Source organism: Schistosoma mansoni, chromosome 1 (assembly GCF_000237925.1).
Source record: "Schistosoma mansoni strain Puerto Rico chromosome 1, complete genome".
NCBI classification, from domain to species: Eukaryota; Metazoa; Platyhelminthes; class Trematoda; order Strigeidida; family Schistosomatidae; genus Schistosoma; species Schistosoma mansoni.
The window spans coordinates 30,560,964-30,581,188 of NC_031495.1; the positions used below are offsets into that span (position 1 = coordinate 30,560,964).

Here is a 20,225-nt window from a genome sequence, read left to right on the forward strand (position 1 = left end):
TTATATATACCCTCTTATCTATTTAGTTTCTTAAGTTTTTAAAAATACTATCTAAGACCATTACTTTTCTTTTGTTGAATAAAACCGAATATATTTTGATCTTTCCAGATTCGAAACACGCTATTTTTTTATGAATTTGTATTATGGTGTTTTCTTCACAATTCATTGCTTCTTTTTTCGCACTCGAATGCCCGAATAACCTAAATACATAAAACCGTAGCGTGACATTTTAGAATTTACGTTTATACATATAAGTAGTTTGACGAATGGTAAATCTTTCTTAATATCCATATGTTGACGCAGCTTAACAGTTTTGGATCTAACAGAGAAAATTATGTTGATTATACAATGAATTAATTTCAAGGATAAAATTAGAGGAATTCCCAGAAATTCGTTGTCGCTACTTCTTGTGACACGATGAATCACTAGTAACTACACTCATTTCTAGTGAAATATATCTTGCTGTTATTAAATAATATTTGTGAATGCAATAAGAAATACGGAAAACCTACAAAATTAGGTTTCGCAAATATATGACCTTTTAAGTAATCATTTTCAGTGGTCCCTAATCTGACTCCAATTTGATCGTTTCAAATTGTTATCGAATGATTGCTGTCAAAATATACACTCCGCAAATCATCACATATTATTACCGGCTTACCTGGCGTTAGTGAAAAATGGAATTAAATGTCAAATGCCAGAATGAAATTTGAATGAGTATATTTCATACAATCGTTGATCTGAACAGACAATCGTTCGGAGAAAGGAAGCGAAATGACGAGTGGTGGAGAAGGAATGTCAGCCAACTTCATTTAATCAGGTGTTAACAGACATATATATATGAAAACAATCAGGATTAATAAGCGAATAACTAACGAAGTCAAAATTTGACTCAAGATGGGTAAATAAATTGGCCTGTCTGGAAGCTAGAATAAATTATCTGGGCTTGAAATAACCTACAACACTACAAATTCTTTAGTACTGGTTCGACCAGATAAAGGTTCTGGGATCGTCCTTATGTGTTGTAAGGATTATAATAATAATTTATTTGCTATAATGACAGATGCAAACAAGTTCTGTAAGGAAACCAATAAAATGATACAGCTGATCAAACTGAACAATAGTTGCTTTAAATCCTGGGAAAGATGATAGATGAAGTGATAATCAGAAATGATTTTTCTAAATATCTGAGTCTCGATGATTATATTACTCCACAACTATATTGACATCTTGAAGTGCATACATATTCCCCATTATAATGAATATGAATAGATATCGGTAGCATGCACCGGTTAAACAATTGATCAAAATCCCTAAAGCGTTCAGAGGTTATATCACCAGACACTAATTCCTATGCTTTCGTCGACCGAATAGCTGATAAAATTGTAACCAAAAGATGTAATTATATTTCATCTCTTTTTTTACAAATATGTTTTTCACAGTGATAGTTTGTTCCCCGTGTAAATATTTTAGAAATAATAACGCTAACATTGATACTCCAAAAAATCACTTAAAAGTATGACCCTGACACTACACTATGAATTTACAATCTGAATTTAAGAACCAAACTTGCATACAAATCGATAGTGTAGCAACGGCTTTCATATTTCATTATCGCTTGACAGATTGCTTCATAGGTTTTCTAGAAAATATTGTTTTTTGACAAGCATATGGTAATTTTCGTTGCTACGGGTGATAGGTGAATGATGTATTCATCAAATATAACAAGAATAGAGGTTTCAGTTAAATTTCAGTTACGTTTGTTGATAATTTAACAAGATCCTAACACTCTATGTAAAATAATTATCAATACGATTGCACGACTATGTTAAATGTTGTCGTCTAAAATAATTATCTTCTGTGAACTGTCCTTAGTTTACATAACAAATTGGTCGTTAAGAAATAACTGAACATCCGGGACAAAACGTCTAGCGTTCGGATAAACCTATTTAAGCATCGTCATGTTAGAATGATGCAGTAATCATTTTCCAAATAGTGCCTGATTTAGTCTACTGAAAAAGCTTAAATATCTAATCTTCAAGGTAACATACCTCACTCCTAAATGCTTCGTAGGTGATATTTTATTTTACATTTGCTCCGTTTATTTAAAATCACATCTGAAGATGAATTGAAATAGTACAAATGTATAATATTTCAATAATGTCTCGTAAAAAAGTCAATTTCTAAAGAACTGAGTCAATAAATCATTTCCATCGAATACAAGAAACGACTTCTGTTAGTTTGAAATGTAGATAACATCAAATAAAAATCCTAACTGTTCAGAAGTAGCACACTTAAAGCATTACGAAAAGAGTATTCAAGATAGTATTATTCTTTAAACTTGGAGTTTCACCACTAACCACGTAAGCTGAAGTTTTGCACAATCATTAATTATGAAACTGCAACTGATTATATATTTGATATTGGGAAATATTATGAGCATTATGAACAAAGATGGATAGTGGTTAGCAGTGGAACCCTGCACGCGCGTTTCGTTCTATTTGGGACTCGTCAGCTGGACGTACCTGCATCTCACAATTGATGTTCACTCTGGGACTCGAACCCAGTAACTTTCACTTCAAACGCCATTGCGTTATCCACTCAGCTACTGAGTCCTGATAGCCACTTTTGTGTGCAATGGGGTGAAGTTTGAATTCACATGGTATTGTTTGTTTGAAACTCCCCATTGATGTTTAGGACTGCAATTGATCAGTCTCTTATTGTCATATATGCATACTATGTGCATTGCCTCGATGTAGCCTTAATTCGTAAGCATTATAAGCAAAGATGGATAGTAGCTAACAGTGAACGGTACTGAGTTCGAGTCCCAAAGTGAACATCAATTGTGAAATGCTGGTACATCCAGCCCATGAGTCCCAAATATGACGAAACATGCGTCCTGGATTCCACTGCTCACCACTATCCATCTTTGCTTATAATGCTTTAGATTTAGTGTTAAAGAATCTGTCGAAATAATTGAAGTGATTTTCAGCATCATTTAATTTTCTATCACTAATCTAATTCATTGACTTGTCCAATATCAGTAAAACAAAATATAATTCAGTAGATGATTTTTTGTTTTTTATTGTTAGAAAACATTTAATTGAATAAATAACCAATAGAAATTATAAATTATTACCAAGTCAATATTGATTTATAGAATCAACCATCTTTAAAAAATTGTTTTTTTTATAAAAAAATTAATTACACTTATTCTCATATTATTCATATAAACTCCATTACTTAACGGTTACTAATAAAGAAAAAAATTCTGTCCACGTTAGATTGTACTAAACACAAAAAAATAATTGAAGCATACAATTATTTAACAATAAATCTATTCCACAGATGAATAAAGGGAAATAACATATTTTGTACAAAACTATTTTTCTGGAAAAGTTTAGGGTATAAAGGGGGGAGATTGTTTTTTTACTGTTAGATTTGTAAATTTCATTAAATAGTTCATTATTTTCATAAGGGGTTTTTGTGGAGATTTCAGTAATTTTAATAGTTGGAATCATGAGTCAATTGAAGCTAGAACACCATAGAAAACCTGGAAGCACTGGACGGCCGTTTCGTCCTATTGTGGACTCATGAATTCAACTATAAAATTACTAAAATCTCCACAAAAACCTCTTCTGATTATAATCATATGCTCACTAGCGACTGACTTCAAGAGATATTTACTGAAGTTCTAGCGAGAAAGAGTGACTAGTGGAGTTCAGCAAGGTCTGTTGTGAGATATCAACTCAATTGAGACAATTGTGAACGGTTGCTCAACTTCATGAATTGGTTGAAGTTAGATATTAATGCCGTTGGATGCCGGCCGGCTCAGTGGTCTAGAGGTCAAGTGTTCGCGCTCGGGACTGAAAAGTCCTGGGTCCGAATCTGGCGAGGCGGGATCGTGGATGCGCAGTGCTGAGGAGTCCCAGGCTATGACGAAACGGCCGTCCAGTGCTCTCAGGTTTTTCATGGTGGTTTAGCTTCAATTGACTCATGATTTCAAAAATAAAAGTCATTATTTATTCGCCTTCTTTTTTAAAAAAATACATCAAAAATACTATTGTTCATGAATTATTTCATTGTATTGATTAAAAAAACATCGTTCTATTGAGAATTTTAATTACACAAGACGATAATACAGTTACAAATGTCTGTTTCAGAGAAATCTGTGTAATACTTTACAGAAAAGTTGGCCATACAAGGCATTCTAATATTTATACTAAAATATAATAATTTTAAAAAAAGTCAGATACAAACACAGCTGAAAACACAAGGGATATGTTACAATACACAAGCATTATGATGGTTTGAGGAATTCCATGGTAGATTCTGGAAGGGGACACACAAATCTTGTACACAATAAAAAGACAAATCCTCGTAAGATCAAGGCCTTTAGAAACCTAAGAAGCTACTCCTTACACGTTCTATATAAAAATTTAAAAGCTAATTTATCATCAGCCGTATGACATATTTCATTGAAATCTTTCTATCGAGTGTCATACTTGACTACGCGCTCAATTTGTTCAAGTATGTGAGACTAACTGATTCTTAAGTCATTTCGGGACAATTTTTACTGTCGTCGATTACATGGGTCAACAAATATATGCAGTCAAATTGTTCCAAAAGTACAGCTACATCAATTTTTACAATTAGTTACGTCTTGTCATCACGTTTTTGAAGGATAATACATTTACTCGGTATCGCAGAGTACATATTTTTAATTGTTTGAAATTATTGGCTTTTGAATAAGTTGAATGCTATTAAAAATCGTTTACAATTCAATTATGGTCTAGTTTGAATGATTTATGGCAAAAATTGACAACACGTATGCCATATCAAAACGATTTAGGAATAAGAACAAGCCCATAGTTGATGGGCGATGTTTGTAGCTCAGGTTGGGAATGTTGCATGTGTTGTTTTCTCAGAGGTGGAAGATGTAATTATGAAATTCTCGTAATATTCACAAAGACAATGAAAACATCCCGAATAAACAATCGATCTCGGAATGATCAGAACCAACGACTCCACGATGTTTTCTCATCTCACACTTTCTCCTTAGCAGTATCGTATACGATTTTTGTGATCTATGAAATAAAATTATTACAGCTATTTCAATAATCATATTCTAGTGTTGATATCTCTATACCCTTTAGATAGTTGTAGATTTTCATTCATCTCACACAAGAGATAACAGAACTTACTTTTAAACGTTTTAGTTAAACCATATCTTCATAATTCTGAGTAATTTAGCTTAAAGTAAACTGTTTTAAAAACAATTACCAGCTATTATCCTTTAACAGTGTAGATTTCATTTCAGTAATATATTCTATTATTTTTAAAAGTTAGCGAAAACAAATGCAATCCATTTGATTTATTTACCTGATACTTAATAACAGTTTACACTATTTAAACGATTGAAGAATATAAGAAAGTTTAACAAAAAACGTTTTTATCGATAAGTGGTACTGTAATGAACAGAACACTAGTGGGACAATCGAATGTATTCGAGTACAAAATTACAGAATATCTCACTGGAAAATGACAACCATACAGTAAACAGTTAATTTGCAAACTATCAATCAATTGTCTCAATCTTGACCATTCCTTCTGCAAATATCAGTCCATAGTCTCTGTTTCTTATTGTTCATGCATTTTCATATCAATTGTGTTTCGTTTCTGTTCTTTCGTTATCGATCTTCTACTGAAATACATTCAATGCCTGACCATGATTATGAACGACTTATGTGGATATAAATAACCCATGCCACAGTATAGTAACACTTATTTAACAAAAATTATTTTGATTTTAATTTAATCGTAATCAAAATTCAATTTGGATAGATAATTAATTAAGTAGTATTGATTATATAAAATGAAAGAAATTATTTTAATTGATAGATAATCTTATAAGAATAACAAACAAAATGGAGGTTTATTTGAAAGATGTCAATTTGAACAAAAAAATAATAATTAGATATGAAGGGTGCAAATCAAAATAAGAATAGGCTGAATAGTTATTATCACGAAGTAAGTTAGGTTTTTCATAAAAGTTAGATTTCAAACATGGATATAATAAATAATAATAACATACTAAAAATAAGGAATTTGTTTAGATCTTAAACATATTATGCAATGCTCTTGTACTAGATAAACTAATTCCTTAGTGGATCCTATGTAACCTTCAAAGCTAATTTAGTAAAAATCATTTAGTTCATCAGAATAATATTTTAAAGTAATAAATCATGAGATTTGTTTTAATGTATTTTAATAGACTTTTGGATGTCAGTGCGTTGGGTATTAATTACGTGTACTCTGGGATAAGTTGGCTTGCAGTTTTTCAGCAACCACATATCATTTTGTTAAATAAACTTGGGAATGACTTTCACTTTTTACTGTCTCCATCTTTTAACATATATGATTGTGAAAATTTAGGAGAGAATTATTGCGACACTCAATAAATGATGATTAAACGTCCCCTTAAATCGTAAGCAAAAACAGATTAAACTATCAAACGTGATATGAATTGATGAGAAAGCATCTACTATAATTCATTTCTGGCTCTGTATGTAATAATTAGTTATTGGATTGATACATAATCGTTTAAACCTGCTTTGAATATCTAAAAACAGTTTGTGCTTACATTGAGCCGCTTTAGGTACAAAGTATCATGAGTATGGAATCAAAAGCGTTTTGTCGTAAATACCTTATAACTCCGTTGATATTGGATAACAATGATTAGTATAAGGCATTCATATAAACATTGTGGTTGAGTGAGTGTGAGACGTACGCTGAAAACAACATCAAAGTGATTAAAGGATAAATATTAATTTCAAAGCAGGTTTCATTAGTAGGGTTATTAGTTCAAATTTAAAAAATTGACTTAAGATATATCGTAAAACGATCCGCTCATAATCAGTACCATAAAGCTTTTTAAATATCATTTATAATAAAATATTATCAAAAGGTTTCCCATCAATAGTTTACAATATCACTGAGTGTTTTACAATGGGAACAAAATAATTCGTAATCGGAAGTTGTCACAATTTGTATGCTTTCTTCTAACATCATTCTTTTTTTGATCCTCATAAAAAAATAATTGAAAAAGAAAACATTTTAACTTATAAGTAAACACTGTTCAGCCGTTCAGGCCTGACAAATCACCTTATTCCACATAACTATCCAAATGTGAGTAGCTTAATATTTTTGATTTCAAAGTAAAAAGAAACGTTTATTATATTTGGACGAGAGTATAATTTATGGCCGAGCCAATCAGAAGCGTCAGAGGGATTTCAAGGTCATGGCGCCAATTTCAGTACCTGATGCTCATGTACGATCGGTTCACAGAGAACCTTAGAGAACGCTTGACAATTAAGTGGCTATAACAAATGAAACTACTAAGAAGTTGTTGTATTTGTAATTACGACTATTAAATGACTTGTAGACCTTGTGCAGACTATTGTGGTGTTGTCATTCGATGTAATATATGTTGAAGGAAGACGTTTGCTAAAATAGGAACCTTTATCGCTCGATCCAGATTGAGACTAAGGCATATTATAATAATTGCCGCCAACTGTATAATAAAAGCACCAATAACATTGGCTGCAATAATGTGGTGTGGTCTACTTATATCTATATAAGTAGTATATGGTGTTGGTCAGACATAGAATGTATTTTCGCAGAAGACCGATGAAGAAAGAACTGAAATGAAGCGCAATCGTTTGGAAAATGCATGAGCAATGGAATTAGAGAAGAAACAGTGAAGATTGAAACAATTGGTTGTTAATTTGCAAATTGACTGTTCATTGTTTGGTTATCAGAATTTACTGAGATAGTCTGTAATCTTTGCTTAAATACATTCGATTGTCCCCAACTAGTGTTCTGTTCACTACAATAATCGCAGATGGTGCTGAAGCTTCAACTGTTCAGTGGTATGATTATTACAGGGACATATCCATAATAAAAATGATAAACTTACATAACCAGAGTACATATAAACAATAATAAAGCTATGTGATCGAGGCTGAGAGGGTTTTTATGACCTTATCATGGCTCCAGAGACCAACTATTATGGAGCCATATGGATGAGTTCCTCTACCTTATGCATTACGATTTTGGAACCTTTGAACCTTTTTCTAACCTTGAACCATATAAAAGTAGTGTATCCACTTTAATTCTTCGGTTTTGTATAATATATTTTACTCTATACTGACTGTTTACTGATTGGCTAACATTTCTCAAGGTCACTTCAGATTCGTTCAATGGTCGTCCATAAATTATAGTCTCGCCGATATTTGAAATCTTACCGTTTCACAAAATAAGTATTGTATAATTTTTATTCATGTAGCTTATTATTTAGTAAATATTACATTTCAATTTCGAAGTATTTTCAATGTGCGGTATGGTTTTCAGTAAATCTGATGAAAATCTATTTTGTTAAGAAAGTATTCACACGAGTTGCCGCCCAAGTGGATTGACTGAATTCAATAACTGAATCATTACATTGAACTAAATATAAATATTTAGATTCTTAAATGTATAGATATTTTAATTGTTGAGTGCATAACTCATTCACCTCAATGAACTTTCTAGGGTAAACTTAAATGTTGTTCACTTGAAATGTATTGACATTTAGTCAACTATAATGAGTTGATTTATCGATTGAGTTTTATGATTTTTCTATTCGATCTATATAACAACAATGAACAGAACAGTTAGAAACAAAATTACATATGAATCAAAATTATATGCTTAATACTATTCACGAACAGAATGACACTTCTCTTCAAAAGAATCAAACACGAATACTAAATCTGAATATAATGGTGGCCAGGATTTGTCGTTCCCATATTTATTGTCAATATTAAGTATTATGAAGGCTTTACTTAAGAATCAAAAGTTATATTTTGCCAATACAATGTTATACTTAGATCGTCCGGTTATGATTTACTATTTCAGCATTTTAGTAATGGCATTTTACTGTTAGCTTTGTTTACCAGAGGATGTGATTTATTAAGAATTAAGTCTATGACCTGAAATTTAATAAAGATAATTATGACAGAAATTATGTGTTCTTAATAAACAGCAATAGGAAATGATTAACCTCTCTCCATATATACACAAGACAATAACACTTTCTTTATAAAAATTAATTATTATCATCATACTATATATTCTAAAGAAAATAGATATAAATGTAGATCATTAGTAGATCATGAATTAAGGTTATATATCGTTTGAATTGATCTACTTTAATATCAACAATTCAGTGATAACATCTCGAAACATGCTTCAAATTTTATACTGGATAAGTTTTTTTTGTTTTTTATATTCCGGATATAAACAATTATTTGTTCAAGATCTTATCCATATCAATGACTACGTTGTACCATTGTTCGATTAATCTAAATCTACTTTCAAAACTTTATTCTCGTAAACAAATAATCATTTATAGATTGTGGCTAGCAGTGGATTCCACGACGCGCGTTTCGTCCTATTTGGGACTCATCAGCTGGATGCACCTGCATCTCGGAATCGATGTTCACTCCGAGACTCGAACCCAGTACCGTTCGTTTCAAACGCCTGCGACGTCATGCAATATCGAGGCAGTCCACGCAAGATGCACATATGCCAACAAGAAACTGATCAATGGCAGTCCTAAATAACAATTAGAAGATACAAGTAAATAACACTACGTTAATAAAACTTCACCCTATCGCTTAAGCGGGTGGCTATCAGGACTCAGTAGCTGAGTGGATAACGCAATGGCGTTTGAAGTGAAAGTTACTGGGTTCGAGTCCCAGAGTGAACATCAATTGTGAGATGCAGGTACATCCAGCTGAGGAGTCCCAAATAGGACAAAACTCGCATCCTGGATTCCACTGCTAGCTGTCACCAATCATTGCCTATAAAGTTTGAGACTTCAGGTAATATCGAGGCGATCCGCACAACATGCACATATGCCAACAAGAGATTGATTAATTTCAGTCCTAAATAACAATAGGAAGATACAAGTAAACAACACCAAGTAAATAATAATCATTTAATAGTAATAATGTCAAAAGTAAACTTGAATTTTGTAAAGTGAACAATTTTTTTGATTATTTTGTGAATAAAACATAAAAAATGTGTTTCCCCCCTTTTTTCTAATTGATTTTATTTGTTTTATTTTTTTTTTTTTGTATTTTTTTATCATAAAATTATTTGACTATTTACTTAAAAATGTATCATTTAATAAAACAAAATGAAAATTAATGTGATCAATTTTACTTTTTGGCATTTTATTTTGACAAGTAAGATTGATTAAATATTTTTTTAGAAATTATTCCTTCATATTACTGTTTGTTTATATTGACTAAGTTTTGTTTATGCATAACTGATTGTTTCCCTTTAAAAAAAAAAATAAAAGTGGCATTTGATTAGTTCTGGGCATAATTGACTCCTTTTATAATATGAGAAACATTTATGGGAACATGTATAAGTCATTGATAAGATTTCGTCTAAGTAAACAAAAAAAATTTACTGTCTAAATGAACTAAGTGAAAACTATATGACATTTGTTTTTGTTTAGCTTTTAGTATTACACCATAGGAAAAGTTTATTTCGTGCATATATATTTTAAGGGGTTTGTTTTTACTTAAAATTAAACATAGAAACAATGTTTTGTTGGTTAATCTATCATAGCAACAAAAAAACCGCGTAAGATTGGAATAATTAAGAAAAGTATCGTATCAGAATGTATATTTACATATAAAACGTAGACCAATACACTAACTACAAACATCTGATTGTGACAAAAAATTAAAATAACTTCATTGACTTGTTGTTAGATTGATGATTCCAGATTCGATTGTATAAGTTAGATTTATTAAGCTGGCAACTAATATTCGTCTATGTTTGTTTCTAAAAAATTGGGAGGAAATCTAAATAATGGACCGGTTTATTAAAAATCGTTTCTTTTCATCTGAAAATACTCGTCATTATTCAAGGCATATGAAACGGACATGGCTAATAAATAGTTGTACATATAAAATAGTGTTGGTTAACTGTGCAGTAAAATTAGTATTTGACTGTAAATATAAAAAAGTATTCGAATACTTATTCATAAACAATTGGGCATAAATATTTGTTATCGATGTGAATATAACATTTATCATATTGAAGATTATTCCACAGATTTCTTTAAATATCATAAAAATGACGAATATTTTCAGATGAAAAGAAACGATTTTTGATAAACCGGTCGATTATTTAGATTTCCTCTCAATTATTTAGAAACAAAGAAAGATGGGTATTAGTTGTCAGCTTAAGAAATCTAACTCATACAATCGAACCTGGGATCATCAATCTAACAGTTACCAATATGTACATAACATTCATCATATTAAAGATTATTCCACACGTTTCTTTAAATACTTAGTTGACGTCAAACATATATATATATATATATATATCGTGTTGGACAAGAATACGAGAGGAGACAATTACAGAATATCTCACTAAAATCTGACAACTATACAGTAAACAGTTAATTTGCAAACTATCAATCAATTGTCTCAATCTTGACCATTCCTTCTGCAAATATCAGTCCATAGTCTCTGTTTCTTATTGTTCATGCATTTTCATATCAATTGCGTTTCGTTTCTGTTCTTTCGTTATCGATCTTCTACTGAAATACATTCAATGCCTGACCATCATTATATACTACTTATGTGGATATAAGTAACCCACACTACAATATAACTCGATTATTTAAAGTAATCAGCCCTGCCAGGGGGAAAGTGATGTGAACGAGTGCTGAATGAACTAGGTTTTCAGCGGATCTACTTAAAATAATCCTGCACATGAGGAATTCTTTCAAATATAAATGCAATATTTACTAAACAATAGGTTATGTAAGCTGAAAAAATTTATGTAACTCCAATGCGTCGCCCAGTAATTTTGTTTGAACCTTGAAATTATTCATATTTCAAACACTGAGATTATTTTTTCATAATATAACTCGACTGATTTTTTGCAATAATTTAGTAACCCAGTGAAACATTCAAATTTCTTAACATGACATGTGTGTATCAGAAATTTATATTAGAAAGATTATGATGCTGAGACTATTTTGTCCAACTTTTCCAATCATCTGTTTAATACTGAACAAAACATAAATTAATTTTTTGGCAATTTAAAAAAGATAATCAATGTCAATAACCCCCCGGAATTAATCATCCATCACTGTTGTTATCATATATTTATGTGAATAATCTGAATGTATGTCTTAACAACTCTAGGAATAATTAAAAAGAATTGAACTAGAAATCTTTATTCTTTCGTATAGTGAATTCATTCTCTTTTGTATGTAAAGTTTTCGTAAACAAAACAATAAGTATTTATTGATTTAATACAAAAATTAAAACTAATTTTTGTTATTTTAGATTACTATTTTTAAACCAAGATCTTAATCATTTCATTATTCCTCAGTTTTTATGGGCGTACCTGTATGCATATTTTATTTCGTAAACAAGAAGCTTGATTATTCATACCTCGATTAATTAATTTGAGTATTTATAAAACTATTTTAATATGGTATTTTATGTAGTACAGACTATGAGCTCCATTTCTGCTCATTAATGTGTGTTTCAATTTTTAAGTTGCTTTCAACCAACTACTAATAGGTTATTTAACATTTTGTCAATACTCTCCTGGTTTAGTACCTATCAAGATCTATAAATCATAGTCCGATTCTAGTCTTAATAAATTAATTAGAACTAGTTCCTAAATAGGCATGAATCACCATATATATTTAACCAAGCAAAATGCCGTACACGCATAATATGTTAATGAGGTATTTATATTGACTTCGATGATAAATTTAGTTACAAAATGTGAGTTCAAAGTTTCAGCATTTCAACGTATTTGATCCACAGGTTTATAACAAACACCGTCTAAAAATGTAATTAATCTATCAACAGCTGTTATTTTTGAGAGGAAATAATATCTCAATTAACATATACAGTATTACTGTAATCATTCTGACTAATAAATATAATAAATTAGCAAGTTTTAGATATAGCATTAGCAGAATTTTATGCTAGACGAGAGTAGTATTGATTTCTATTTATAAAAATTCCCACCTAAAAATGTATCCTCTAAAATGTTCCTATTCTTCCGGAACTTCCTTGATCGTCCAGAATTTCTGTTTCTCACGTAAAACACTCAAAGTATTTCTTCATCTTTCTCGCCAACATTTAGTACAGCAATATCGTTCAACGTTCATTTAAGTCATCCTTTCATGCTTATTTTAGAAACTTTTTATGACGAACAGACTAATTATCGTTATTTTTCCGTAATCTTGCAAAAAATAATAAGAAGGCAAATTGGATCTGAAAAATGTGGTGCGTTTTATTTACGCATTTCGAATATTCTGGCCATATACCCACTTGTCAAGACAGTTAAACTACGAGTTATTTATTCTCAAATTCGAATCCCCTTTATGTATATAAAAACAGTTTGCCATAACCTTGAATCTGCACTAGTAACTTTTAAGTCTTTTTTGACCTAGGGTGGAGGGACTATTCCCTATTCTTTCTACATCATAATAAATTTTTATCTCCTTTACTTACAATTGCCGTCTTATGATTATTTGACCTTTATTTCAAGTGATCTTTATTATATGTGATTGTCCCTGAATGAACATCAAATCTATGATGCAAGTACATCCAGTTGACGAGTTCCAAATAAGACGAGACGCGTGTCCTGGATTTCACTGCTAGCCACCATCAATCACTACTTATAATGCGTGTAACTCAAAGCAATATCGAGGGAATCCGCACAGGATGCACATATGCCAATAAGAGACTGATCAATTATAGTCCTAAACATCAATGAAAAGATTCAAACAACCAATACAAAAGTGAATTGACATTCACTAGTTTTAATGAATGCCTTGACAAGTGTGTGACCAGATAATTAGACATGTATGTCACAAGTATATCACATTTTTCAGATCAACTTCATCTTTTCATTACTCTTTCAAATTTGTAAAAAGGGATTGTTAGTTCTAAATTTAACCTAATCATTTGACCCCACGATTTTCATTCCACCTTGTACTCTTGTAATTACTACTGTTAATATGGTTATTTCACTCCTGTTTTATAATATCATCTATCTAAAACAACCTGTAAATGTGTTTCATAGTTGGTTACTTCGTGATTATGAATATTCCTTCACAGTAGGTTATATTTGTTTACGCATTTTTCGTACATAATCGAGTTTCCAAAAGTTACAGATGAAACAGTTTCAAAATAACACAATAATTGTGGACTCATAACTATAGAGCCTGATGACGAAGTTACTGAAAAAATTTATTCGCTCAAACTTTCTTTGTTTTGAAAAAATATGTCTATAAAATTACTGCTTCTCTCAAGCATTTGATGGCTTTTGAAACTAAATGTGTATATTGCATCCTATCGGTTGTTCTTGCATCACAAAAGTTGTTTTTAAAGAGATTAGTTTGTAATGTCCAAAAGGAATACTAATCTATAAGCCTTATTTCCATGAAAACCGTTCATTATCTCTATAGTTTCATCAATATTGAATACCTATTCAATATACATACACACTTAGTATTATTATTATTAGCTTTATTCAATATTATATTTTCGGTACAATATAGAATTCTCGGCATAAAGTATTTCAAGAAGTTTCTGTTTCTTATTCCTTTATTGATCCTGACGATAAATACTGAGTGGTCAACAGTTAGAAGTTAACAGTTCAGGAATCGACATCTAAATAATGTACATTCTTTTCGGTGCATATTACCGGCAACCACAATGTCTTTGATCTAGCTTTTCCATAATTTGTTCAGTGAAAGGTCATAAACTTTTTATAAAGACACCTGAGCAGGTTCTGCAATTAACAAACATAGCGATGTGTTAAAACAAACAAAGAACAGATAACTTGTTGAAACGTCTATATGGGAGGATCAGATCCCTGAAGATGCATTTACTCTTGTTATTATCAAAATATGTTGCATTATAGATCAAAGAAGATTACTAAAATGATCGCTGGTGTTAGATCAGTTATTCATAATTATTTAACAGTGATGTTAATGGGATATAAGACATTGTCTTGAAATGACTGACAAGTCTTTTAATGAGTTGTTTGGTTATATTTTGTAAACTGTCTTATTGTCTTGAGACAGTTATATCCTATTAGACCCCGCTTATTTTTCAATCTCACTACTTTCAGTTTTATCGTATATTTTAGCGACGGCACTTCACATGGAACGTTTTAATTTTGTATAATCAGTTAATATACATTTTATTTTCGTTCATAAGAAGTTCATCATGTTTAGTGTCAGTAAAACGTGATAGTCAAATAAATGTAAATGAAGAAAAAAACATGAATGATGAATTTAATCTTTGTACTCTTATCTATTTGTGTTATTTTAAATATAGAAATAGGATAACATGTAATTAATAATCCAGTCTAGATAATGTTTAACATGATTAAATCAACCCTACTGACCTATATTTTCATGTTAAAGTATTCATTAGCATTTTCTTTTTAAAAAATATACTGTCTAATTGAATTTCTTGTTTGTAATGAATTGAGGTCGTATAAAAGATTCTTGAGAATCTTATTATAGTATTATTATAAGTTCTTATGATAAACACTAATTATTTTATTCAACCAAGGATTATTTCTGCCCATATTGAACACTTGCCAATATCCATATATAGAAAGGGAATTATTTTCTAAAATATGAAGTTCATCTCTTTATATTCTGATCTATATTTTCTAAAGTTTATTTATTCCCCAGACAATACAATGCCTTAACTATTAATTATGTTTTATAAGTGGATATATCTATAAAACTATGAAACAATAACATAACAACGAACGTTGATCATATTTTGTATTAAAGTGAACCGATAAATAAAATAAGCTTTCCTTGACAATTTATACTTTGCCTAATTGATATATATTTTTTAATTTTCTACAATCTAAGTCATTATAGGTTGGTGGGTCGAGTCTCAGATGTGAAATACAGTTGAAAAGAATAGATAAATGACAATTCGAAATAGTTATGCATTCATTTAGCATTTTCATCAATAGTCATGCTTATGGCTTGACGACGACTTTATGAATGAACTATTATCGGTTGAGTGATCACTGAATACACCAGTCAAGTATGTATATTGGCTACAAATCAGTCGCTCATTCTTTTCAGGACAGCAAGGATTTTCTTGTTCATGAAATAAATACTTATTTTAGCGTTTTGCTTAGTCTACAAGGAAATGTCTCCCTTAGTTAACGTCCTCATCAAATTTACTCGGTCAATATGCATGCACACTTACAACTTTTTATCTTAACTGATCTAGTTAGTGATGTAACTGAAACTGAGTATGAAATGTCACCAATTATTCATCTTGGAAAAATATTTTAGCTAAATACTTTTCCCCTGGTTTCAACTGTGAAAGCATCACCAAGAGCTGAGCTCACGCAAAATAGCAATTATATTTTCCCAGCAAGTGTAAGCGCCAGTAGTAACCTAACAAAAAACGTTTGCAGGCCATTAACTATTCGTGGGAAAATTCTAACGCCTCAACTTCTTCTAAAGTATCTTTAGATGATGTTGATCTAGAAACAACAACATTATTACACTGGTCAAATTTAGTCCCAACACTTTCATCCTGATCATAATTGTATGGAGATTAGATAAGGTTTTTATATAGATCCCCTTCTATTTTAATTTCTGCAACTCAAGTGAATTTCAATTGATTTGCTATTCGCTCGTACATATTTAAACAATTTTATCCACACTTCCAGAATTCTTGATATCTCACACAATTTCTAATAGTATATTACGCAATCATCATATTGTCTTTGGTTCGACATTTAATATGGTTATGAATTGTGTTGTTATAACTCCCACTCAATTTTATCTATATCTACTAAGCCGACTAATATCAATTCTGTGTAATCTGAATTTTATGAAAAATTTCAGTGTTTGCATATAGCAACGTTTTACTCAACTGTATCTATATAATGAAATTTAATCAAATTAGTTATAGTTTGGTTGTTGGGCAATACGGCTAATTTTGTGTTTCCTATGACATCACCTTAATAATGTACTTTTTTAAATTTTTAATACTAAATAATTACAAAGTCTTTTATGTAACTAATTTTACATAATTTGTTGTTATTTTATTTAGGTCATAGTTTATCCAACAAAGAATACCGTTAAAAATACTGGTGCAAGTGTTATTATAATCGGTAGTTGGTTATTTTCATTAATAATGGCTAGTCCAATGTTTATTTTCACATCCGTTAGTGTGGATACTATCCGACCGAATGGACATATATGCAGTGCTAGTACAATACAAAGCGAATGGCTTCGTCAAAGTAAATACATTTATGGTATTATTACAATTGTTTTCCAGTATTGTTTACCATTAACAATGGTCAGTTATGCATATATACGTATTTGTTTGAGAATACGCCAACGACAGTTCAATGTAATACGTAAACCTACTCCAACAGTCATAGCTTCCGAATTAATATCAGGCAACCAATTGGATTTTGTTGAAATTGAACCAGATTGTAATTGCATGGATGATAAATTGAAACCAGATAGTCGGTTAACATTAACTTTACCATCTAATAATATACCAGATTCTTCTACAGGTAGTTGTAAAAATCGTGGTTTTCCTCCTGCACGTTGTTATAAACTAGCTGTATCGCCTACATCAACATCGTCGTGTGAAAACAATTTTAAACAAAAGATAGAAAATTCCAGATTTAAGCTAATTCAACGACGCCAGACTCGAACAAATACATTGCTTGCATCAATTACACTTTTATTTGTATTAGCTTGGTTACCTTTACACATTTTTAATGCTGTTATGGATCAACGTGAATCAAGAATACTTAAAGAACCATTCGATCTCACCACACTACCACAGCCAGATATATTAAATAAAAATATTACAGAGAATTCTCTTTTCGATGAGACATATAAACTTTTAAACCCAAAGACGAACACATTCACATTATTACCAGAGCATAATCATACAGAAACAATCATAAAACAATATGGTATTGGTAGGAAAATTACACTTATACATTCATTTTGTTTATTATGTGTTCTTGTATCGGCTTGTGCGAATCCTGTTCTCTATGGTTGGTTAAACGAAAACTTTCACAGAGAATTTATCCTAATGTTTCCAATGTTATTTCGTTCGAAAAAACAAATTTCATCAGTTACAGTAGGTATTGATCATAATTACGCTAGTGTTATACAATGAACAATGGTAATTATGATAAGTATCGTTTACAGAAATATTCTCAAGCCTATATTAAATTAATGAATGTATATTATATTGTCTTAAATGAGCTGTGAACGTGAGGCACAATGTATTTTATTAATTCATATTTCCTTTTTTAATACTAATCAATTTGAACTATTAGGTATTCACTGTTGATTGACAAGAAGTGTACATAGTTTTTTTGAATATGATGTACAATATTTTGATGATAATTGGTTAAAATATCCACAGAGTCTTGATCTTTGTTGGCAAGTTTTTCAAAAAAAGTTCCTGTAACTTATAGAGATTTGAATTTTGTTAATAAGAGAATATAAAAAAGTAAATATTACCACTGTACATTACAATAGAAATATGTTTTCGTTCGTTCTTGTTTTTGTTTTTTTATACTTTCGTTAACTAAAAATGTAAGTTGGGTGAGATAAGTCGATTGAGACAGTTATGCTTTCGGTTTTTAGACATTACCTAGTTCACAGTAATACAAGTTTGATACGATTGTAAATCAAACATAATTCGTTACTGATGTCAACATAAATCATCAAAATAACAGTTCTTTGGGTTCGAAGAATAGAAAGTCGGCAAATTCCCATAGTTGTATATTTACCAATTATTAGAATTGAGAAAAATGCTTGAAAAAACATTTCGTATTTTGACGTCAGCGAATTTGGTAACTTGGTCTCATAATTCATATAATCATGATTTTTCCGATAATATAACATGTAGGAATTTATCTGACTATTATTAGAAATAAAGATCTTTTGACAAAAATCTTTATTCTGTCTACAAAAGTGGAGATTGAAAACGACTACAACACATCAGAGATGTTGACGGCATAAAAAGTTGGTATGTTTCAGGTCAAAGAGATAGGCAGTGAATTGGTGGACGTTCCCAAAAGTATTTTAGGCGTGAACTTGAAAATTATTGGACTGTTTCTTATCTTTTTTATTTGCGCATCCCGTTCTGAATACTAAATGATATTATTTGAATGAAATGTCAGCTAAGAGCAACCACTGAAATAATGCCTTAATTTTAACTGAAAATTATTGGAACGACATTGGTCGTGTTATATCTTCAAGAAACAGTAATTCTTCTCTCTATTTCATCTTACTTAGTTGGGTTACCATTTATAGGAAGACTCGGATTCTAAGGTGCACTCATTGATTATATATCCGTTACCGATGACGCATTGACCGTGAGATAAGGGCAGTAGTTATGTTGATATATACTGGTTCGGGAAGAAGTTTGTAGGTATCTAAGATTGAATACAATAAAAACGATTCCCCTCAGAGTATTTCTTCAACTTCAGCCTCCCTCAAACCCTCTTTAAAATAATAGATCAATTTTAGCTTCTTCTCTTAGTATATCACAGAAATATTATTGCATTAGTGTGTGTTGTACACCCTGATTAATAAATCATGGTTATATGATTACATTTATTCCCAGTTCGATCAATATGTTGTTTTGTAATTCTACATGTTTATAACCATAACACATAAATCCTAATCCTTCATTCTATGCTCATTTATTTACCTGAATTTATAAAACTTCTTTTATCCGAATTATTCACTATTCACTAGGCATTAGACAAAGTTCTTGATCTGTAAAATGTAGCATTTAATCTTCATAAATGTTCACCGCAAATCTATACTTCATTGAATACAAAGGTACATTGTAAATCTAAATAACTAGGGGATCGTTTAGCCAATGAATTTGAACTTTTTAAAGTATATTTACTTTTTTTGAAAGGTAGATGTATATACTGGATCAAATTGTTATTTCTATTCAAGATACATTTTTTCGTTATCCTTTTTACACTATTTTGTAGTCAGAACATCGGAATCGATTGCATAAACAACTGATTGTTTCAGTCACGTCTGATTTCTTTTATCATATCAAATGTCGTAA

At 30.6% G+C, this 20,225-nt stretch overlaps 2 protein-coding genes across 2 annotated transcripts in view; both read left to right on the forward strand.

Moving 5' to 3' along the window:
• The window catches only part of Smp_126010 (putative neuropeptide receptor), a gene marked incomplete at its 3' end in the record, with an annotated part of 32,735 nt that extends 16,111 nt beyond the window's left edge, over positions 1 to 16,624 (forward strand). Inside the window, exon 2 of the mRNA XM_018794012.1 lies at positions 16,442 to 16,624. Within this exon, the coding sequence (XP_018648467.1) occupies positions 16,442 to 16,624 (183 nt within the window). The remainder of the gene's footprint in view (positions 1 to 16,441) is intronic.
• Positions 16,625 to 17,294: 670 nt separating this feature from the next.
• On the forward strand, positions 17,295 to 18,302 carry Smp_007070 (putative g-protein coupled receptor fragment; the record flags this gene model as incomplete). The annotated part of the gene is made up of 1 exon (XM_018794013.1): positions 17,295 to 18,302. One exon carries the CDS (start codon positions 17,295 to 17,297, stop codon positions 18,300 to 18,302), a length of 1,008 nt encoding a protein of 335 aa, XP_018648468.1.
• Between the last annotated feature and the right edge of the window lie 1,923 nt (positions 18,303 to 20,225).